This window comes from Ranitomeya variabilis, chromosome 2, assembly GCF_051348905.1.
Source record: "Ranitomeya variabilis isolate aRanVar5 chromosome 2, aRanVar5.hap1, whole genome shotgun sequence".
Taxonomy (NCBI): Eukaryota; Metazoa; Chordata; class Amphibia; order Anura; family Dendrobatidae; genus Ranitomeya; species Ranitomeya variabilis.
This window is the reverse complement of record NC_135233.1, coordinates 73742906-73767747: the sequence shown is the minus strand read 5'-3', so window position 1 is coordinate 73767747 and position 24842 is coordinate 73742906. Positions and strand designations below refer to the sequence as shown.

The window sequence follows — 24842 nt, the reverse complement described above, 5'->3', positions numbered from 1 at the left end:
ATTATTCCAAGATGTATCCTGACTGTGGAAACATAGCCTAAGGCTACAAAAAAAGAAGCAATCCATTGTTTAGGAACTTTCTGCATAGTTGCAGTTAAAAGGGATTGTCTGATCTTGTGGTGAAAGACTATAGTCAGGTTAAGTGACTGCAGTCTTCTGAATCCTTACAGAGCGCACCGCATGCTGTCCGGATACTCTGATGTTGCAGAAACAGAGTGGTCATATGACAGCAAGTATGTGACTTACAAACATGTGATCACGTGCCAACTAGACGTGCTTGGCTTCGTTCAATAAAAGTAAACTGAGAAAAGTTGAGAATGTCTAGTCGGATTGTGGCCGGAAGCATGACATTGGCAGACATCGGAGAACCTTGACACCATGTGGGACAGGAGTGATTTCAGAATTTCACAAGACCAGACAATCGGAAGTTTGTGGCCAGGGGATTTTGTGTGCAACTGGGATTGTTTGCCAACTTTCTACAAATAAGAGGTTATCTTCTGTACACAACCTATATAATGAACAAGAGGAACAGGATTTGAGTCCCATAAAATAAAGTTAGTGTTCAGGTGTGTGACTGTCAGGCTTTGAACAATATACAACACAGGTGCTTTCCATATTTCCAGTATTTATCTTTTTTTTTTTTTCTTAGAAGGGCATTTTCAGTAAAACTGATCTATTAAAATGAGCTTCCAGATTTATGCAAATCGTACACTGAATGCACCCAGAGACAATTCTGTAAAGTTCCACTCCACCTTCACTTTGGAAAATTGCATAGCTTTTAACTACACATCACTACAAAATGTTAATAAAAAGTGGTGCAATGCAGCATGCTGCTCTCTAAATGCTGCAATCCATATCGCAATTGTTCTGTGCATAAGACTTTTCAGCAGCCTCGTTATCATCATAGAAAAGATTTATATAAGAAATATCAGAAATCTATTTTGGTTTAACATAAATACCCGATTTAAACAATAAGTCATTTTCTGACAACACACCTTTAAGCTGTTATTAGAAGCTGTATTTTTTTAACCTCTTGAATACAGATCTGTAGTGCCACTACATCATGAATATACACTATATACATCCGCAGCTGTTTGCTGGCACAAAGCAAAACAGAATAGCTAAACCATATTATTATGCTGAAGACCATTATATGCACTTATTAATTCCACCTAGCCTGGGCGTCATCATAATAAAAAAGGCATGGAGCCGTATTCCAGCATATTAACTTCTCGGTAGATGAAATCTCTGGGTATCGCTAAAACTGCCACATTCATCAAGAATAAACATTGCATCACACTCGCCTTTATATTGGTAATCGTTGTTTTCTTGCCTTCCATTTCAATAATGAATTTAGCCCCCAGATCCTTCTCCCTAAAGAACACATAAAAGAACATGTTAAGAGCGATAGCATAGTTTACTTTGGAAATGTTTGCATATAAAATGTCAAGGCTCAGCCATACAAGTATAGCAAACAAAGTACATTTAATAGTTGTACATTACGCGATACATACACAAAGGCGGCAAAACTAGCAAGTCCGGCATACAGAGATGATGTGATTCTTATGGGCAACGATTTCCCCAAGGTAAGTACAGCTACCCGAGATGTAGCCAAAAAAGTAATAGCAGTAACTGTATGAGGCATTAAATGGGAACTCATCTACAAGGAGTGAAAATGTACTCAAACCTTTGTAACTTTTCTTACAGATGCAACTCTGTAGATTGTTCTATCATTTTGTGTGCTCACTTAAAAAAATAAAACAATATTGCTGTAGTTACTAACTTAAAGGAATTGTCCAGTTTCTGTGAAAAAATAAAACAAAACACCCATATACGGTATGCATGTCGAAATACAAAAGTCAGTATCAGAACCATCTTTTGTAAAGAAAAAGAGGCACAAAAACTATGACGACTCAGGGTCTAAGTTTGAAATGTTATATATTTATAAACATATGATAAAAATTATCTATCTACTTATATACACACAGAGATATACAATTGGAAACTTTTATTTATAAATATACAGTATAACATTTGAAACAGTTAGGCCAGACTCATCTGTGTTTCTGCCTATTTTGTGTACAAAAATTGTATTTATATAAAAAGTACAGACCAAAAGTTTGGACACACCTTCTCATTTAAAGATTTTTCTGTATTTTCATGACTATGAAAATTGTACATTCACACTGAAGGCATCAAAACTATGAATCAACACATGTGGAATTATATACTTAACAAAAAAGTGTGAAGCAACTGAAATTATGTCTTATATTCTAGGTTCTTCAAAGTAGCCACCTTTTGCTTTGATGACTGCTTTGCACACTCTTGGCATTCTCTTGATGAGCTCCAAGAGGTAGTCACCCGGAATGGTTTTCACTTCACAGGTGTGCCCTGTCAGGTTTAATAAGTGGGATTTCTTGCCTTATAAATGGGGTTGGGACCACCAGCTGTGCTGAGCAGAAGTCTTGTGGATACACAGCTGATAGTCCTACTGAATAAACTGTTAGAATTTGTATTATGGAAGAAAAAAAGCAGCTAAGTAAAGAAAAACGAGTGAATATAGATCTCTCTCTCTGTATGTATGTATATATATATATATACACACACACACACATACACACACACACACTGTATATATATATATATATGTATATCTAATATATAAAGCTGAATGTGTGTGTGTGTGTATGTATGTATGTATGTATGTATGTATGTCCGGGATTGGCATCTGAACCGTAGCAGCTACAGCCACAAAATTTTGCACAGTCACACGTCTGGACCCCGAGAGCGTCATAGGCTATGTTGTGAGGTGAAATTTTAACCCCGCGCTTTCCAATTCACCAAACAATTTTGCCCCTATCTACATAATGGGGAAAAAGTGAAAGGAAAAGTGTTGGAGGCGTCGCAGCTACAGGCACAAAATTTTGCACAGTCACACGTCTGGACCCTGAGAGCGTCAAAGCTATATTGTGAGGTGAAATTTTAACCCCGCGCTTTCCAAGTCACCAAACAATTTTGCCCCTATCTACATAATGGGGAAAAAATGAAAGGAAAAGTGTTGGAGGCAAATTAACAGCTGCCAGATGTGAACAAGGGGGACTTAAAGAATGACAGCGATGGCACCAAAGAGTATATACTGTACAGTTGCTAAGGTGGGGCCCCAACATGGGATAATCATCACACCACCACGGGGATATGAACACACACACAAAATGCGCCACACACTACCACGTGCTCGAACACATATACCACCCTCAGTGCACATTTCACCACACATACACCAACCTCGCCACATAAAAGTAGAAACACAAAAGTCGCCGCTCAAAACTCGCCACGCGCAAAACTCTCCACATGCAAAACTCGCCACACGTGCAAAACTCGCCACACGCAAAACTTGCACACGCAGAAAAATTGCCACACGCAGAAAAATTGCCACATGCACAAAAGTTGCAACACATGCAAAAGTTGCCTCACACAAAACTTGCACATACTCAAAAGGCACCACACATAAAACTCGCCACGCGCAAAACTCGCCATGCGCAAAACTTGCTGCACACAACTTGCTACACTAACCTGTCACATGCAACTCGACACACAAAAAGTTGCTACACGCATGTCGCCACACAAAACTCATCTCACAAAAGTCCCTACATGCATGTCGCCACACGCAACTCAACACACACAACTTGACACACGAAACTCGCCCTAAAACACACACAAGTCTGGTATCCTTCAAAAATAAAAATCTGATTAATAAGCAGACAAACTACAAGAGCAACAAATGTACCATATAGGAATCCGGCAGCTGTCAGTCACATGACCAGTCTATTATGTGTATGTGTGAGCTAATATATACTGCCAGGGGGTGGGCTTACTGTTGGCTGGGGATTTATCAGGCTGCCATTTTAGCTTACAAATACTGAGGTAAAAATACTGACCAAATAACGTGTGAACGAGGGCTAATACAGGAGGAGATGGCATACAGCTATATACTATATACAGGAGATGACACACAGGTATATACTATTTACAGGGGAGATGACACACAGGTATATACTATATACAGGAGGAGATGACACACAGATATATACTATATACAGGAGAGATGACACACAGGTATATACTATATAGAGGAGGAGATGACATACAGGTACATACTACATACAGGAGGAGATGACATACAGGTATATACTATATACAGGAGGAGATGACACACAGGTATATACTATATACAGGAGCAGATTACCTACAGGTATATAGTATATACAGGAGGAGATGACACAGGTATATGCTATGTATAGGAGGAGATGACATACAGGTATATACTATATACAGGAGATGACACACAGATATATACTATATATAGGTGAGATGACACACAGGTATATACTATATACAGGAGATTACATACAGGTATATCTAATATATAAAGCTGAATGTGTGTATGTATGTATGTGTGTATGTCCGGGATTGGCATCTGTACCGTCGCAGCTACAGCCACAAAATTTTGCACAGTCACACGTCTGGACCCCGAGAGCGTCATAGGCTATGTTGTGAGGTGAAATTTTAACCCCGCGCGTTCCAATTCACCAAACAATTTTGCTCCTATCTACATAATGGGGAAAAAGTGAAGGGAAAAGTGTTGGAGGAAAATTGACAGCTGCCAGATGTGAACAATGAGGACTTAAAGAATGAGAGCGATGGCGACAAAGAGTATATACCGTACAGTTGCTAAGGTGGGGCCCCGACATGGGATACTCACCACACACGGGGATATGAACACAAACACAAAATGCGCCACACACTACCACGTGCTTGAACACATATACCACCCTCAGCACACATTTCACCACACACACACACCAACCTCGCCACATAAAAGTCGAAACACAAAAGTCACCACTCAAAACTCGCTACATGCAAAACTCGCCATATGCAAAACTAGGCTCACGCAAAACTCGCCACACGTGCAAAACTCACCTCATGGAAAACTCACCTCATGCAAAACTTGCACACACAGAAAAATTGCCACATGTACAAAAGTTGCACCACATGCAAAAGTTGCCTCACACAAAACTTGCACATACTCAAAATGCACCACACATAAAACTCGCCACGCGCAAAACTCGCCATGCACAAATCTTGCTGCACACAACTTGCTACACTAACCTGTCACATGCAACTCAACACACAAAATGTTGCTACACGCATGTCGCCACACAAAACTCATCTCACAAAAGTCGCTACATGCATGTCGCCACACGCAACTCAACACACACAACTTGACACATAAAACTCGCCCTAAAACACACACAAGTCTGGTATTGTCCTTCAAAAATAAAAATCTGATTAATAAGCAAACTACAAGAGCAACAAATGTACCATATAGGAAATACGGCAGCTGTCAGTCACATGACCTGTCTATTATGTGTATGTGTGAGCTAATATATACTGCCAGGGGGGAGGGCTTCCTGTTGGCTGGGGATTTATCAGGCTGCCAATAGCAACCAATCACAGCTCAGCTTCTATTTTGCTACAGTTAATTAACCTGAGCTCTGATTGGTTAATATAGGCAACAAAGACATTCTCAGTATAACAAAGCTAATATATGTTGTGAAATGCTTCTATTTGCTTAGTTTTTGCCTTTTAATAATTACATTTCTATCTATTTGTTTTGTGGTTTTTGTGTGCAGAATAAATTTTTGTTAACACATTCTATTTTGCTAACAGCAGTCATTAACCCGGGCGAAGCCGGGTAGTACAGCTAGTCTAATATATAAAGCTGAATGTGTGTATGTATGTATGTGTGTATGTCCGGGATTGGCATCTGTACCGTCGCAGCTACAGCCACAAAATTTTGCACAGTCACACGTCTGGACCCCGAGAGCGTCATAGGCTATGTTGTGAGGTGAAATTTTAACCCCGCGCGTTCCAATTCACCAAACAATTTTGCTCCTATCTACATAATGGGGAAAAAGTGAAGGGAAAAGTGTTGGAGGAAAATTGACAGCTGCCAGATGTGAACAATGAGGACTTAAAGAATGAGAGCGATGGCGACAAAGAGTATATACCGTACAGTTGCTAAGGTGGGGCCCCGACATGGGATACTCACCACACACGGGGATATGAACACAAACACAAAATGCGCCACACACTACCACGTGCTTGAACACATATACCACCCTCAGCACACATTTCACCACACACACACACCAACCTCGCCACATAAAAGTCGAAACACAAAAGTCACCACTCAAAACTCGCTACATGCAAAACTCGCCATATGCAAAACTAGGCTCACGCAAAACTCGCCACACGTGCAAAACTCACCTCATGGAAAACTCACCTCATGCAAAACTTGCACACACAGAAAAATTGCCACATGTACAAAAGTTGCACCACATGCAAAAGTTGCCTCACACAAAACTTGCACATACTCAAAATGCACCACACATAAAACTCGCCACGCGCAAAACTCGCCATGCACAAATCTTGCTGCACACAACTTGCTACACTAACCTGTCACATGCAACTCAACACACAAAATGTTGCTACACGCATGTCGCCACACAAAACTCATCTCACAAAAGTCGCTACATGCATGTCGCCACACGCAACTCAACACACACAACTTGACACATAAAACTCGCCCTAAAACACACACAAGTCTGGTATTGTCCTTCAAAAATAAAAATCTGATTAATAAGCAAACTACAAGAGCAACAAATGTACCATATAGGAAATACGGCAGCTGTCAGTCACATGACCTGTCTATTATGTGTATGTGTGAGCTAATATATACTGCCAGGGGGGAGGGCTTCCTGTTGGCTGGGGATTTATCAGGCTGCCAATAGCAACCAATCACAGCTCAGCTTCTATTTTGCTACAGTTAATTAACCTGAGCTCTGATTGGTTAATATAGGCAACAAAGACATTCTCAGTATAACAAAGCTAATATATGTTGTGAAATGCTTCTATTTGCTTAGTTTTTGCCTTTTAATAATTACATTTCTATCTATTTGTTTTGTGGTTTTTGTGTGCAGAATAAATTTTTGTTAACACATTCTATTTTGCTAACAGCAGTCATTAACCCGGGCGAAGCCGGGTAGTACAGCTAGTATATATATATATATATATATATATATATATATATATATATATATATATATATATATATATATATATATATATATATATATACTGTATGTACAGTTAGGTCCATATATATTTGGACAGAGACAACATTTTTCTAATTTTGGTTATAGACATTACCACAATGAATTTTAAACAAAACAATTCAGATGCAGTTGAAGTTCAGACTTTCAGCTTTCATTTGAGGGTATCCATATTAAAATTGGATGAAGGGTTTAGGAGTTTCAACTCCTTAACAGGTGCCACCCTGTTTTTAAAGGGACCAAAAGTAATTGGACAGATTCAATAATTTTTAATGAAATGTTCATTTTTAGTACTTGGTTGAAAACCCTTTGTTGGCACTGACTGCCTGAAGTCTTGAACTCATGGACATCACCAGACGCTGTGTTTCCTCCTTTTTGATGCTCTGCCAGGCCTTCACTGCGGTGGTTTTCAGTTGCTGTTTGTTTGTGGGCCTTTCTGTCTGAAGTTTAGTCTTTAACAAGTGAAATGCATGCTCAATTGGGTTCAGATCAGGTGACTGACTTGGCCATTCAAGAATATTCCACTTCTTTGCTTTAATAAACTCCTGGGTTGCTTTAGCTTTGTGTTTTGGGTCAGTGTCAATCTGTAGTATGAAACGACGACCAATCAGTTTTCCTGCATTTGGCTGGATCTGAGCACACAGTATGGCGGCTCTGAATACCTCAGAATTCATTCGGCTGCTTCTGTCCTGTGTCACATCATCAATAAACACTAGTGACCCAGTGCCACTGGCAGCCATGCATGCCCAAGCCATCACACTGCCTCCGCCGTGTTTTACAGATGATGTGATATGCTTTGGATCATGAGCTGTACCAAGCCTTCGCCATACTTTTCTCTTTCCATCATTCTGGTAGAGGTTGATCTTGGTTTCATCTGTCCAAAAAATGTTCTTCCAGAACTGTGCTGGCTTTTTTAGATGTTTTTTAGCAAAGTCCAGTCTAGCCTTTTTATTCTTGATGCTTATGAGTGGCTTGCACCGTGCAGTGAACCCTCTGTAGTTACTTTCATGCAGTCTTCTCTTTATGGTAGATTTGGATATTGATACGCCGACCTCCTGGAGAGTGTTGGTCACTTGGTTGGCTGTTGTGAAGGGGTTTCTCTTCACCATGGAGATTATTCTGCGATCATCCACCACTGTTGTCTTCCGTGGACGCCCAGGTCTTTTTGCATTGATGACTTCACCAGTGCTTTCTTTCTTTCTCAGGATGTACCAAACTGTAGATTTTGCCGCTCCTAATAATGTAGCAATTTCTCGGATGAGTTTTTTCTGTTTTCGCAGCTTAAGGATGGCTTGTTTCACCTGCATGGAGAGCTCCTTTGACCACATGTTTACTTAACAGCAAAACCTTTCAAATGCAAACACCGCACCTTAAATCAACTCCAGGCCTTTTATATGCTTAATTGAGAATTACATATTGAAGGGATTGCCCACACCTGTCCATGAAATAGCCTTGGAGTCAATTGTCCAATTACTTTTGGTCCCTTTAAAAACAGGGTGGCACAGGTTAAGGAGCTGAAACTCCTAAACCCTTCATCCAATTTTAATGTGGATACCCTCAAATGAAAGCTGAAAGTCTGAACTTCAACTGCATCGGAATCGTTTTGTTTAAAATTCATTGTGGAAATGTCTATAACCAAAAGTAGAAAAATGTTGTCTTTGTCCAAATATATATGGACATGTATGTATGTATGTATGTATGTATGTATGTATGTATGTATGTATGTATGTATGTATGTATGTATGTATGTATGTATGTATGTATGTATGTATATATATATATATATATATATATATATATATATATATATATATATATATATATATATATATATATATATCCCACCTAGGAACAGGAGAATCCCCCGGGGGGTCCTCCTGCAGGAGTCATTTCTTTAAAGGGAACCTGTCACCCCCCCCCCCCCCCCAGGCATTTGAAACTAAAAGAGCCACCTTGTGCAGCGGTAATGCTGCATTCTGACAAGGTGGCTCTTTTAGTTCTGGGTGCTGTAACTGCAGAAATAATCCGTTTTGTAATTTGTCAGAAAATACCTTGTCTTCAGTCCTGGAGGCAGGCGTTTCCCCCCTGCTGCAGACACCACACAGCCGTCACTCCAGTCTTCTTGGTGCCGGGCGCCGCCTCCTCAGCGCTATTTTGAAATGAGGTGGCGCCTGCGCCCTTTTCTCCTGCCTTGGGCAGGCGCAGTGAGTGCTGCCCGTCCTCTGTCCTCATACGCAGTCCAGCTGACTGCGCCTGTGCGGCCGCCCTGCCTGTGAATCCCAGCCCCGCAGTGTCTTCTGAATTATTCACAATGCGGGGCTGGGATTCAAAACTGATTATTTCGGCAGTTACAGCACCCAGAACTAAAAGAGCCACCTTGTCAGAATGCAGCATTACTGCTGCACAAGGTGGCTCTTAGTTTCAAACGCCTGGGGGGGGGGGGGGACAGGTTCCCTTTAAACAAACTACCCACTGCCTTGTATAGAAGCATAAGTAAATTTGTGACAGAAGGTAATGTGAAATTTACATGTTGGTGAACAGTAGGTACCCAGAGTCAATGTTACTAGTGGGCCCTAGGCTCAACAGTCTGACACTATACAGGCATACTTATCAGTCTCACGTCAAATTGTAGAAAAAACATCTGAGTCAGTTAATGTGCATCAACCTCAAACCATCTGAGCGATTATTACATTTACAGTATAATAGGTCTGATAAGGACTAATAACCCTTCTTCAGACAAATGATAAAAAAAAATACAATTCAGATCAATGGACCAGATACACTTTGTTAGCAAAGCACAGCAGCTCTTGATTAGATGTGCCTGCCTAGGTTTTTATTAAGAAAAAGGGCCTGAGTTCACTAAGTGTGTCAGTCTGCTGAATGAAGCAGAGTTGAGTATGGTGAAGTTGGTGAGTGTCCAGCCAAAATGTGAGCTGTAACTGTAAGAGACATGCCAGAGCCTCTCTCTGAATGGACACTGCATGGCTCAGCTAGGAAAGCTGAGCAGTCTGTGTGTTGGAGCAGCAGAGTAACGTGTGGAAGCTTCAGTCCATTCAGTGTAAACTGTGCCCAGAGTTCAACACTTCTGTTTAGAGCTGGAAGTTGCTGTGTATGGAGTCTGCTCTTCTGTATATAAAGTCTGCTCTGGGAGAAAGGACTATAGTCTGTTCGGGGTAGCCCGTACTGACATATGTGCCTGCTGAATTAACTTTATTTGCTGTGATATTTTTGTGCCCAGAAGAGGCTGGTTTTCTATTTGAATCCCTTGGAGAATTACCGTATAAATCTGCACCTGTTTGGATCAAACGGAATGATCTGTGTAAATGCTACCTAATGCCTACCTGAAAGTGTGAAGCCTTGCTCTATAATATAATATATATTTACATATAACACACAAACCATGTGTTTGCAATGCCTATAAGGATCCCATCGTGATACAGCAGTCTATATTGTGGCCCAGAGCTGTAGTTCTAATTCTGCCAGAAACACTGGATGGGCTTGTTGATGAAGAAGTATTTCAGTGGGTCAGTTATTTTCACCACATCAGATGATGCAATGCCTGCATTTCCCAGAGAGCAAATCTCAAAAGCCAAGACACTTGCACAAAAGGTACTACTTATTTAATATATTATAGGGGCTCCGTAATGAGCGGCTATTCGGTGGGTGTCTGGGTCTGGAGTCCCCCCACAGATTGGTTAAAATACCGCTCTGAAGTGCAGAGCTCCTGGGTGAGATGCACACAGAGCGGTGTACATTGTACAGAGTACAATGATAGGACTTTACAGCACAGATATGGTTAATAATTACCTTGGTTTACTTATCTATACAACTATTAGGATTTTTATTACCATGCAATACAACAAGCCACCCAACCGAACCTATACATTAGCAAACTGCTCTGTATAGCAATATTTTAGGGGGCTCACTAATGTATTATTGCGGTCACCTATGTCTACAGTGTGATAAAGGGAGCAATGGAGGGAAATGCACCCAGCACCGACAATGCACATGCATAAGGACTGCCCTAAAACATTTGATGACTGCTGTACAATTAATTGCGGCAATTGTGACTATTAGTTATAGTACAGGCTCTACAAAGGGTCACCAAATCCTTTAAAGGGCCATACTACAGACCCATAGGTACCTTATATGCAATTGACAAGACATTCTCTGCCAGAAATAAAACTATTTATGTGCAAAAAGAAAAAAAAAAAAAAAAGAGCATGAACCGCACATCCCAAAATCATACGTTGATCTAAAGCCGCTAGGCAAAAATTTAAATACTGAACATGAGGTTTTCAGTTTAACATTCTGATCAGACTGTATGAAGCCCACTGCCCCTTCACGGCAAACCTCGTAGTGGGTCCTAACGCCCTAACGGAGCGGAGCCGTGCGGCGACCACCGCCGCAGCGGCCATGCACCAGCAGGGCGGACGGCCTGTTGCCCCACAGCACCCATGCTGCGAGACTGAGTCCCCAAGACTCCAGACCGCGCCGCCCCACCAGCACAAAGCCACAGCAACAATGGCCGCCACACAGCACCAGCACCAAAATGAAGGGAGCATTTCAACTCACCTTCCTCCAGCTCTTCAGTGAGAGCCAAAATGGGCTAGACCCCTTACTTTGCAGTCTCCTGCTAATTAAAATCACCTGAGCCAAATGGGAGGAGTGCTGGTCCAAAAAAAGAGACAAGTACATGCTATGTGCAAAAAAAAAAAAAAAAAAACGGGCTCCGCTCCGTTAGGGCGTTAGGACCCACTACGAGGTTTGGGGCAGTGGGCTTCATACAGTCTGATCAGAATGTTAAACTGAAAACCTCATGTTCAGTATTTAAATTTTTGCCTAGCGGCTTTAGATCAACGTATGATTTTGGGATGTGCGGTTCATGCTCTTTTTTTTTTTTTTTTTCTTTTTGCATAAAACTATTTATGGTTTGCTATAAAACTGAAGACACACAGTATGGCCACATCAGATTGCTATGAGTGCAACAAACCTTTATTGGAGGCAGGATTGGTAGCAACATCTACCCCAAACCTTCCAGCCTAGTGCGAGATACAAAATCATGCCAGGTGCCCGCACCAGTCCAGTGTCCGGGACCACTGTCTAGGCCAATGCATATACTGTAGAGGAGGGCTGGAAATAAGTAGTCAGCCAGCCCCCTTCATACATCGCTGGTCGCATTCTAACACAGGAAACCTCCTGTGACGAGCACAGCACCAAAATAAGAGCTGCCATAGCAGGAATGGAAAAGTGAAGGTATTGGACACATTAAAGGGAACCTGTCACCCCCAAAATGGCTGGTGAGGTAAGCTCACCGGCATCAGGGGCTTATCTACAGCATTCTGTAATGCTGTAGATAAGCCCCCGATGTTACCTGAAAGAGGAGAAAAAGACGTTTGATTATACTCACCCAGGGGTGGTCCCGATGCGGTCTGGTCAAATGGGTGTCTCCGGTCCGCTTCGGCGCCTCCCATCTTCATTCCATGACGTCCTCTTCGGGTGTAGATAAACCCTGATGCCGGTGAGCTTACCTCACCAGCCATTTTGGGGGGTGACAGGTTCCCTTTAAGTATTTGGTTCATGGGATAACGCCATTTTTCACTGAAAATGTGGAGACCTGTGGAGAGACATGATCTGCTCTGCTGTATTCTGTACCATAACTACTCCACATTGTAGATCTTCTGTCTCTTTCTTCATGTGCAGGCATTGCAGGACATTAGGTATCCATGGTTACGACCACTAGCAACTAGCCAACTGTCATTATATCAGTGGTCGTAACCATGGATACCTAAGGTCCTGCAATGCCTGCACATGAGGAAAGATTGAGTCAGAAAATATACTACATTTCCAATTGGAGGTAATTGCTAATATTATTATAACACCTACTACATATTGGGATAGGATCTTGAAGAAGGGAATATTTCTTTAAGGATTCGCAATATCTATATAATACTGTATCATTCATGACACATCGACAGACTGCTGGGTGAGCACATAAACATCTTCTGACAAAGACATGATCATAATGTTACACACATCTCAAGATTTGTAGTGAGAAAGAGTAAATATAAAAAAAGGACACATCTGTATAATGTAGATACTGGAAAATGAACTTGCGCTGTGGTTCTCAAACAAACGTTTTTAGAAGGGACAGGAACATGTTGTATCTGAAGGGTTATTAGTAACTAAAACTACCCAATAATGTAAGATGGCACATAATGCGTAAGATTAGATGTAAAAAAGCAAAAGAACATCGAACATAATCAGAGTACATAAAAACCAGCGAACAGGCAGCAGCACTTGTGCGGAGGCATACTCAGCAGTTATATGGAACTGATCAGAGACGAGTATACACAAAAAAGCACAATGCGTTCATGCGGGACCCTCACAAGAAGCCTCGCAGCTAAACCTAAAGCCACCTGCTCCTTCCAATTAGAAGGTATTCCGTTTTGCATCTTGTGCATTTTTCTCAATGGTGCGCTCTCCGGATGTCATATTAATGTGATTTCTAATAAAGAACTAGCGAGTCCTGCTTTATAGGCAGCATATGTTCACCGAGAGATGTTTTCCCTTTGCGTTGCTTGTTTGCTAGGACTTGTCATAATGGGAGGATCTTGGGAGCACAGAGCTCCTCAGCGTGGAGCAGCAGCTGTCACCGCACGCATATTAACCGCCAGATACTTATGTTTTGAAAACTGCTGATAAGAGCTCGGAGCTACTCTGAAGCCAGAGCACCGAACATTGGAGAAAACTTTCATGTTTGTCACATAATCACAACAGTAAAACAGAAGCCACACATCGACTAAAGAAAACTGCGGCTCCTCAGAGTATTAGATGAAAGCTGGAGGCAGAATAGGAGAGATAGAGCTACGAATAACACATTTATACTCGAGGTGCAGGCACTGATAGGAAAATATGTTCCCAGCATCGCTAAGTAAAACCCTACTATGCTCCATAACGAGGACAGTGTGCACTAGGACTACAGTGAAATTTGTTTTCCTCACTTATGTTTTCTGGTCTGTAAATGACATAATATCACTTTAATGTTTCAATGTATATCATTTCAAGCACATGTTCATAAAAAAGCTGTTCTGTGTGACATCAGGAAAAACACTGTCCATTATAGCATTTTTTCTGTATTTTTTACCCAGTTCTTTAGGCCATCTGTAATATTCAGTTGTCTCTGAGCTAGTGAGTGAGACTCCCATACACAGCACACAATCATGCTCAACTACTGCTCTCCAGCCTTTATGTAGCATGTGTTCAGAAGCAGCAGCATGGAGGATATCATAAAGCAGTACTGAGCACTGTAGATGTGAACCCAGCACTGGAGCGAGATTAAAAAAAAACAAAAAAAACACCAGCCTGCATATGTCAGTTCTTCTTTCTCTGCTCCTCGCTCCATTCCCTGTCCTTAGGCTTCAATAGGCTGCTGTAATCTAATCCCTCAGTGAGCTAGCCATGTGATTTGGTATGACTAAGGGCTCATACTCACCTGTGAGAAACTCGGATGAGTCTCGCACTTCAATACCTGCCACTCAGGAGCGGAGCATGCAGCTGCACGTATTCCTATGTGGCCGTATGCTCCAATCTGAGTGCCAGGTGCAGCACCGGGTATTAACATGCGAGACTCAGAGTTTCTCACAGGTGAGTATGATCCCTAAGACAGATTTTAGCAGTAGGAGAAAGGAGAAGTGGCTCATAAGTGAAGAAAGGAGCATATTTCTCTGATAGGATAGTACAAAGTTTTTTTTATATAAAGACTTTCTAAGACCAGTCATTATTGCTTCAATCATGGCACGGTAGCATCATTACTTTAACAATGCCATAACCTCTAATACCGGTGATCAGGACATTAAGAAAAAGTTAAAGACCTAGTACTTCTGACTCCTACGTTACGAAGATTCTAGAAAAGGGGGTTTGGCCAAGTATGCTTATAACATTAAAATTTACTATGGTGAGCTCCAATATATTGGTTTAAAAAGTGGTCTATTAGAAAGTAATAAATTGTGTAAACTTAGAATTAGACAGCCTAAAAATGCACCAGATTGTGGGGAAAATTACCGTAGTTAGGTTGATCGGGACTTCTTAAAAGGTCATTACAAAAATCACAATTTATCACTGAATTGAAGGATATGGAATAACTGTCTGATCTCAGAATTGCCCCAGAGATATGCAAGCTTCCCTTACCCTATAGATACAAGATAAAAGGCTGTTCCTAAAATCACAAGTTAAGCAGCTGGTGACCTATCGGTAGGATATCTGTGGTGCTTTAATACCCATCTTGTCCCCCTGCCCACCCGATCAACTGAAATCTGTGGCCAGATATTAGTGATGTATGGGACAGAACACCACTGCTCTGTACATTGATTAGTGGCCTATGCCAAACACTGCACCTCATCGCCCATTCAGGTGGCGATAAGGCAATGTGCGGAGCTGCTGTGTGCTACCCCATGTACTGATGAGTGACAATATAGGGCCCCCACTCACCTCATATTAATTACCTATTCTACAAACAGGTCATCAACTGTGAAAGGAAATCAGAAAACGGTAATTAGACATACCGGTAATTATATTTCCAGGAATCCATCCTGACAGCACCATGGAGGACGTCCTTCTTATCCGCAGTGGGACAGGAAACCACGAGAGTTCAAAAGGACCCTCCCCCTTCCACCCTTCAGTGATTTTCCAAGTAATACTTCTGGATGGATGCAAAAAGAATTTATTTGAACACAACAAACATGTATACAAATGTTACTTCACATAGGTATGTATTACATGTAATATAGGGAGGGAACTACCAGTGCTGTCAGGATGGATTCCTGGAAATATAATTACCGGTATGTCTAATTACCGTTTTCCAGGTCACCACCTGACAGCACCATGGAGAAGTACCAAAGGAGACTTTTTGGTTCTAGGGCGGGACTACTGCGTGAAGCACCTTCCTGCCAAAGGCTAGCTGAGATGACACAACGTCTAGTTTGTAATGCCTGGAAAAGGTACTAAGACTGGACCAAGAGGCAGCCCTGCAGATCTGATCTGCCGAAGCGCCCCCTTTCTCTGCCCATGAGGTGGCCATTGCCCTAGACGAATGAGCTTTTAAGTTGTCTGGGGGTTTCTTACCCTGTGCTTTATAAGCTAGGCTAATAGTGGACTTTATCCATCTAGCGATGGTAGATTTTGAGGCTTTTTTCCCCTTATTTGGGCCTCCAAATAGAATGAATAAATTAGTATCCTGTCTCCATGCCCTAGTCGCCTCTAGATACTTAAGGACAGTTTCCCTAACATCCAAGTTATGATAAAACCTTTCTTTTTGGTTTTTGGGAAACTGACAGAAAGATGGAAGTACTACCTCCTGATTTATGTTTGAGTCTGAGACGACTTTCGGAAGGAAGGCTGGATCCAGCTTTAGAACCAGCCTATCCTCAAAAATCTGCAGATAGGGGTTTTGAACAGAGAGCCTGGAGTTCACCTAGTCTTTTAGCTGACGTAATGGCCACTAGGAACGCCGTTTTGAGGGAAAGATTAGAGATGTTTATATCCTCAGCTAAGTCAAAGGGATCTTTGCATAACTCATTAAGGACCAGGTTAAGATCCCAAGGAGGGATGGTTTTCCTGATCAAGGGTCTCAGTCTTGAGACTGCCCTGGAAAAACGAGCAATCCAGGGATGGGAGGCTAGAGAGGAGTCATAAAATACACTGAGGGCTGCCACCTGGACCCTCAGAGTACTTGGTTTTAGACCCTTTCTAAACCCTTCCTGCAAGAAATCAAGGATCTTGGGAATGTTAGGGCAATCAAGATCAACTATCGTATCTCCACAAAAACTGCAGAACCTCTTCCAAATTTTTAAATAAATTGCAGAGGTCACAGGTTTTCTACTTGCTTGGAGAACGGAGATGACTTCTTCCGATAGACCTCTTGCTTTCAAGATCTGGCGCTCAGGATCCAAGCCGCTAACTGGAGGCTGTCTGGGTTCTGATGAAGAACCGGGCCCTGGAGAAGTAGATCTTTTCTTTTTGGAAGGAATAGAGGTTCTTCCACTGCTAGTTTTTTCAACAAGGGGAACCAGCTCCTCTTGGGCCAAAACGGAACCACCAGGATGACCCGAGCTCTGTCCTCGTATATCTTCCTCAGGATTCTTGGGATAAGTGCAAGAGGGGGAAAGGCGTAAAGGAGACCCCTGCTCCAAGACTGGGAGAGTGCATCCACTCCTGTCGGATCTTCCCGAGGGTTTAGAGAGTAGAAGGTTCTGACCTTTGCGTTCTCTCTGGTGGCGAATAGATCCACTTCTGGAGTTCCCCATCGCTGGCATAGATCGATGAAAACTTCGTTGTTCAGTTCCCATTCTATGGCTGACAGCCTTTTTCTGCTCAGAAAATCCGCCACCTGGTTCCTTGATCCTTCCAGGTGAACTGCTGAAATCGAGAGGACTCTTCCCTCCGCCCACCTGAATATTCGATCTGCAAGATGCTGTAATCTTAAATGTCTCGGACCTCCCTGATGACGTAGGAAGGCTACCGTCGTCGTATTGTCCGAGAAGACTTTCAGGTGCTTGTTCTCTAGCAGATGTTGGGCTGAATAGAGGACCTTCCAGACCGCGTGGAGTTCTCTGTGGTTCGAGGAATTCATCCTTTCCTCTGGGCTCCATTGTCCTTGATAAAATCTTCCTAGGACATGACCACCCCATCCCTGTTGACTTGCGTCTGTGGTCACAGTGATAGCTGGAGAGAGGATCCATGGTACCCCGATCTGTAGGTTCTCTGGGACCGTCCACCATCGGAGAGATCTTCTGACCTGATGGGAAAGACGGAACTCCCTGTCCAGAGACGTCTGTCTTCTGTCCCAGGAAGTGAGGACTGCTCTCTGTAGGTGACGAGAATGAAATTGGCTCCAGTTGACGCAAGGAATGCAGGCCGTCATCATTCCTAGGATCTTCATTGCGTCTCTGATGGACACTCGGCTTCTTGAAAAATGGTGAATTTTTCTTATAATGTCGACCCGCTTCTTGTCTGGAAGAAAAGACACTCTGGCGTTTGAGTCTAGGATAACACCTAGAAATTTTATTCTCGATCTGGGGGTTAGGTGGGATTTTGACCAGTTTACCACCCAGCCTAAATTCTGCAGAGTGGAGATCACGAATTGACAGTCGATCCTGAGCTGCCCCACCGAATCTGCTGTCAGAAGGAAATCGTCTAGATAGGGTACTATCGTGACATTCTGATTTCTCAGATAAGCCACTATCTCCACAACGATCTTTGTAAAGACCCTGGGCGCTGTTGCTAACCCAAAGGGAAGGCAGCAAAACTGGTAATGGTAGATCTTTCCGTCTTTTTCTACCGCAAATCTGAGATATCTTTGGTGATCTCTGTAAATTGGAACATGGTAATATGCACTTTTTAGGTCTAAAGTGCACATTACCATGTCTTTGCCTAAAAGGGGAATTGTGGAACGAATGGATTCCATTTTGAACCTCTTGTACACCAGAAATTTGTTCAGGGGTTTGAGGTTTATTATGGTTCTGGATTCTCCAGAGGGCTTTTTTATAGAGAAGAGGCCTGAATAATGACCCCTTCCTATTTCCCCCTGAGGAACTGGGGATATTGCTGCCATCTGCAGAAGATCCTGAATGTCCGACCACATAGGGGAGACGGAAGAGAGATGTATGTTGGACACGAAGTATTTTTCTGGGGGAAGAGAGCTGAATTCTATTTTGTACCCCTGAGAAATGATCTGGCGGACCCAAGGACTTTTGGTAATTCTTTCCCATGGTACCTGAAAGCCCAATAGTCGCCCTCCTATTCTGATGGCGTCATTTCTTTCGAAATTCTGTTTTGGAAGTTGAGGGACCTGAATCCCTGTACCTGTTCCTGTCTCTGTCTCCCCCTTTTTGGTAGCTCCACCTCCCCTGCTTGCCTTTACCCCTGTAGTCTGCCCTCTGCGAAAGGGCTGGTATTTTCTCTTTTTTTCCTCTGGAAACCCCTTCTTTTCGTCAGAGGCTTTTTCCAGGATGTCGTCAAGGATAGGTCCGAAGACCCTTCCTCCTAAGAACGGGATGGCACACAGCTTGTTCTTAGAATGAACGTCACCTGACCAATTTTTCAACCAAATAGCACGTCTGGCTGCATTCGACAAAGACTGACCCCTGGCTGTAAACCTAACCGATTCTGCTGTAGCATCTGCTAAAAAACCGGTTGCAAGCTTCAACAGAGGAATTGCATTAATAATGGTTTCTCTAGGGGTTTTGGACGATAACTGATCCTTCAAGTCGTCTACCCATAAATGCATCGCCCGTGCTACAGACGTGGCCGCTATGTTCGTGCGGATTACTGCTGCCGAACTCTCCCAGGACCTCTTTAAGAGTCCATCCGCTTTTCGATCCATCGGCTCCTTTAAATTAGAGGAGTCCTCGAATGGAATGGCGGTTCTCTTGGAAACCTTTGCCAGAGGAATGTCAATCTTTGGGATGTCCTCCCAGTCCTTGACATCTTCGTGATTGAAGGGGAGGCGGAGTCTAAAGTCCTTAGGAATTGACAATTTCTTTTCTGCCTCCTCCCATTCCTCTATAATCATAGAGCGAACGTGAGCATTGACAGAAAAGACCTTTGAGGTGTGAGAGCGCAGCCCCCCAAACATCTCGTCCTGCACTGAAGGGGTAGACGTGGGTTCTTCAATCTGCATAGTCTGTCTAACAGCACCCAACAGTTCCTCAATATCATTAGATGAGAAAAGATATCTTTTCCCCTTCTCTGGGGGATCTCTGCTCAATTCCTCCTCCTCTAGGTCGGATTCGAAAGAGCTGTCCACGGACGACAGATCAGATTCTCTCTGCCTTTTTCTGGATTTCTGGGAATCCTGGGGGTCAGGCTGCATGGGCTGGGGAAGCGATAGGCCGGATATTGAAGCCTGCACTTCTTCTCTGATTATGGTCCTCATGTTCGTCATCAGAGCGGCCTGCTCTTCCCCCAAGATACGACTGGTGCATGACTCGCATAAGGACTTCTGCCAGGAGTCTTTCAGTTTTATGGCACAGAGGGGACATTTCTTGCCTCTCCCAGATCTCTTAACCGTTGAGGCCTATAATATATAATATATAATATATATAAAGGGGTAATTCCTTATAAGGTCTCCTTTATGAGGGGGCAGGGCCTGGGACTTACATGCGCCTGGGGCTCCTGCAGCGTATCAAGCTTTGGGTTATCCTCCATTTTCGCTCGACAAGCCACCCCAGCCCACACATACCTTTTATACCGCTGCCGCCATGTTCCGGACCTCCCACGCTTCAGGGTAGAAGGAGATGAAAGACGCCGAACCCATGCTGCCGGCCGCGACCCGGAAGTGACGAGCGCAGCAGCCGCGAACCGGAAGTGCCTCGTGCAGGAGCGCGATCTCCGAAGCGCCGCGCTCCCCTATCGTCACGCCGATTCCCGCTCTCCAGGATGACCTGCCATACCCCCGAAGCGCTTGGTCAGGACTCCGCCACGCAGAGGCGCCATTGCAGGTACATCGTGGTTCTTGCGTCCAGGGTCGAGAGCCCCCAGGGGGGAAGCGACCCATAAACCAGGAGCAGCGCTTACACTGGTTAAAGCTGAGTGACCCTATATTACGGGTATCAGCTTGGCAGATTCTTCCAGCGGGAAGGAAGAGGCCGAGCCCCCCCGATCCACGCTGTCTGCACGGAACTGACGGGACTCTCGTCGTTCCCATCCACAGTGGGACAGGAAAAACACTGAAGGGTGGAAGGGGGAGGGTCCTTTTGAACTCTCGTGGTTTCCTGTCCCACTGCGGATAAGAAGGACGTCCTCCATGGTGCTGTCAGGTGGTGACCTGGAAACTGTGTTTCTGCAGCACCATCTGAGATCAGCATAATATAGGGGCAAAGTCCCTGATTCCAGTAATAAATGACATATTGGGCTGCTTGCTCTGTATAACCCACCCACACTACTGATTGGCAGCTTTCTGCATATGCAGTGTACACAGAAAGCTGCCAATCACTTATGCATTAGCTCATGAATATTGAAGACTACATTGCTACAGTTTTCTAGTCCTATCCCTGAAAACCTGGTGATAAAACCGTGCTTTAGCAAAACTGCATTAAGCAGACCAGCAAATGAAATTGGTGGAAACAGGGTCTTTGCCCCTACATTATGCAGCTCTCAGATAAGGTAGCAAAAACCTGGAAACAGAGTCTCTAATTCCCAGACAACCCCTTTAAAGAGAACAGCGGAGCATGGAGTCTCACAGTGTTACCTTCAAGGGGTTGTCTGTTCTAAAACTACAAGTTGGCAATCATTCTATGTGACTTCAGACGTGCAAATCCTCCCATGTGAGCGAAAGTATGTGATATGTATACTCCCGGCCACATCCCGACTAGACTGGCTGGCCTCACTCACCACAAGTGTATTAAGTGAGGCCGGAAACAGTCTAGTCAGAATGTAGCCGGGAGAATGCATATCACATACAAGACTGCCGGCAGAGAATGTGAGAATGGATTGGGCGCGATGTCGCGATGTGAGGCTTCACAAGTCTGCAGTCATATACAGTCATATACAGTGACTGTAGCTTTAGACTAGACAACCCTTAAGTGTGTCACAGTCTGAAGGCCAGACACTGCTGTACACGGATGTGGGGCACACACCATTACCTAGGCTGTCTGTAGAGGAGTTTCCAATGCCATTTATCCCTGGTCATGTAGCATGGTCGGACATTGACTTCTAAGGTAGTGGCCCATCTTATATGGTACATATATGGTAATAGAACGTATATAATCTTTGCATACACAAAAGTAAACGTGCGATGAAGTACGGCTCCATAGTTTGTTTTTTTTTTTTCATTTCACTCTCGGCTTGATATCAATAAATGCAAGTATAATTACCAGCTGCCATCTTTTGCCGTTTTCAGCATCACTCTGGTCGCCTTCTGCAGGTTGTGAGCTGCCGAATCACTCCAGTGTTTGCTGGGAGAGCCGAGAGTCACTTTTCAATGGTATTCTATGAGAGCCAGAGCGAGGCCCTCACAGACTTACATTGGGAGCTTGTGACCATTAGCTGTGACTTCAGATTACTCAGGAGATGTGGTAACAAGATGGCCGATCGGAAACAGAGGGGCACCGGAAGAGGACAATGGCTGCTAAGAATTTTACCACAGGGAACAGACATTAGTGATACCACCCCAGGGAAGGGGAAAAAAACCCACACACACCACACACACCACACACACTGGAGTGGTGCTGCAAAGTAGAAGAGAATTCCGATTATATGAAGAGAAGACATTCCAGTTCACAGCACCGGCGCCATACAAGAGGAAAGATCTGATCAGCGGAGGTATAAGATGACAAAGTGTAACAGACGTTTTAATTATTTTTGCTCAGAAACCGATAGTACATGTGAAAATATAACTTTGTAATACATATTCTATTTCTAAAAGAAATCTGCTTCTTTCTGGACCTGGACTGGATTTCTCACTCTGAAAATGCTCAATTCACAGGGATTCTTCAGAATTTCTTTTAGTCTTTGCCTGATGAGGAGACCTGTGTAGTCTCGAAAGCTTGCAATTTGTTACCTTTTAATGGCTAACTGAAAAGATGGTATCAACCACTGAGGACTCTCAATTCTAAATATTTCTTAATTGACAAGGAAAAACTATATTCAGAGATTACAGATTCTCCTATTACTGAGACAGAAGATGACAGTTGGTGCTCATAAAGTTCTATAGTGAGATCACAGGAACTGGCAGCAGAATGTCTGCCATTTCTAGCTCCTCCTTTCCATACAGCCTTATGAGCACCAACTGCCATGTCCCCTCTCAGTAACGTGAACAAGTTTTCTTCACCGAATGCAGATTTTACTCATGAATAGGGGGGAAAGCTCATTCCAGGAGAAGAAAAAAAAAAAAAGCAGACTTTTACAAAGCTACTTATTTTCATATGTACTATTGATTTATGAAGCAAAAAAGAAAGAAAGAAAAAAAAAAAAAGACCGCTTCTCTTTAGGAGTATTTTTTCAGGGAGCTCAGCCATGTGTGAAGTCTGCAACATGAAATTATAAAATGTACCGTAACTTTATAAAGAAATCAGAAAGGAAGGAGGAATTCAGCAAGGAAACTTGTAAACATTTTTAAAATTTAGCTTTTAATTAAGCCATATAAAAAGCTCGATTTAAGGACCAGTAGACTATTAGACAGTACAAAATAGGCCACAGACATACGCATTCTGACGGAGTGTCTTAATCATGGTCTTATTTATAAAGAAATTGTTATAAGTTATTTAAATGTTTCCTCCAAGTAAATATGGACGCTTCTCAGGTGCAGAAATTGAAAGTCAGCCCTAAGTAAAGCGTGGTGCCATTCATCACAGACCTGGGGGTCATTTCAAGTTAATATGCCTAACCTGCAGCCAGGTAGGACACGTCACTTGTATGACCTAGTGGAGGTCATTTCAAGGCTAAGATACACATGGCCGCCTTAAGAGGACTCACTCATTCTGACAGCGGCAGAAAAATTAATTCAGTGTTGAGAAACAGCGAAGCAATGAACCAAAACGTATGAGCAACTCCGCTACGAAGTTCATTAGGTGGAAACAATGGCATGTTAAGAGATAAGAGGCAGTCTGTCTGCCTACAGGTGAAAAGGATACGGACATAAATCCGAGCCTGGCTACCAGGTATAGCTTTCTCGAAAGCAGGCTGGAAACTATAGGGAAAGAGCTTACTAGTCCAGCGCCACCACTGGCCGGTGTCCCCCTACTCACTCCAGCTGACTGATATGTCTTTGCCATGTGTGTACACAGGGACTGGTCAGGTCTCCCCCTATATTCCTCAGATAGCTTTTCAAACTACGGTAACTAAGGTGCGATGTTTAAGGGGTAAAAAAAACAAAACAAACAAAAAAAAAAAAAAAAAGGCCATACCTCAACTCAATAATGCAGCCGAGCTCTGATTCATGCTGCCTATGGTTAGAGTAGGATGAATATAGTGCAAGGCTCCCATTATTCCACGTTCAGTATACGTAGCAACTTCTCAGGACACAGAAAAGGACATAGAACATAGCAGTCAATTTACTTAGAAATGTATTAGTGTCAACCAACTTTTTAGGTTTTATTGGAGTCTGTGTACTCTTGTAGTGTAAGGCTACTAACGAAAAATCAATCAGATGTGTACACACGAAAAACCCACTGACAAAATAGATAAGACTGCAGCAGTTACGTGACCAATGTGACCACCAGGAGAAACAGCTTAGAGATTGCAGGTGCTGCCCAATTCCTGTCTCCAGCTATTAAGAAGGGATTGTCCAGTAGTAGACAAACCCTTTAAATTAATGTCTGACAAACGGGCTGACCATCTAAAGTGTTTGGGATTTTCCCAACGACAGAATACAAATATTGGCCATGTTAAAATTCTAGAGCCCAGTCCTTCATTTCCTAAGAGTAGAAGGCCTCCACCAGAGGTCTGACAGCAGTCTACTCCCCTCTCGAGTCAGAATATGTGTATGGCTGGCCAAGCACAGCACAAATGTACACGGATAGGTGTGGAGAGTGATGTGTACTGGGAGGTTCAGATGACCTCCATATAATGTGTAAGGCTTCTGTATGTTTCAGTGCAGTAATGGGACAAATATTTCAGGGTCTCCCCTGGCGTACCTTCCCATCCAAGCTGCCACCAGGCACAGAGAAA

General features: G+C 43.1%; 1 protein-coding gene across 3 annotated transcripts in view; it reads right to left on the bottom strand.

The window, feature by feature from the left end:
* Positions 1-24842, bottom strand: part of KIF16B (kinesin family member 16B) — a 376655-nt gene that overhangs the window by 347630 nt on the left and 4183 nt on the right. For all 3 annotated transcript variants that reach the window (XM_077282562.1, XM_077282563.1, XM_077282561.1), the window contains exon 2: positions 1305-1374. In XM_077282562.1, coding sequence (XP_077138677.1) covers positions 1305-1374 — 70 coding nt within the window. The remainder of the gene's footprint in view (positions 1-1304; positions 1375-24842) is intronic.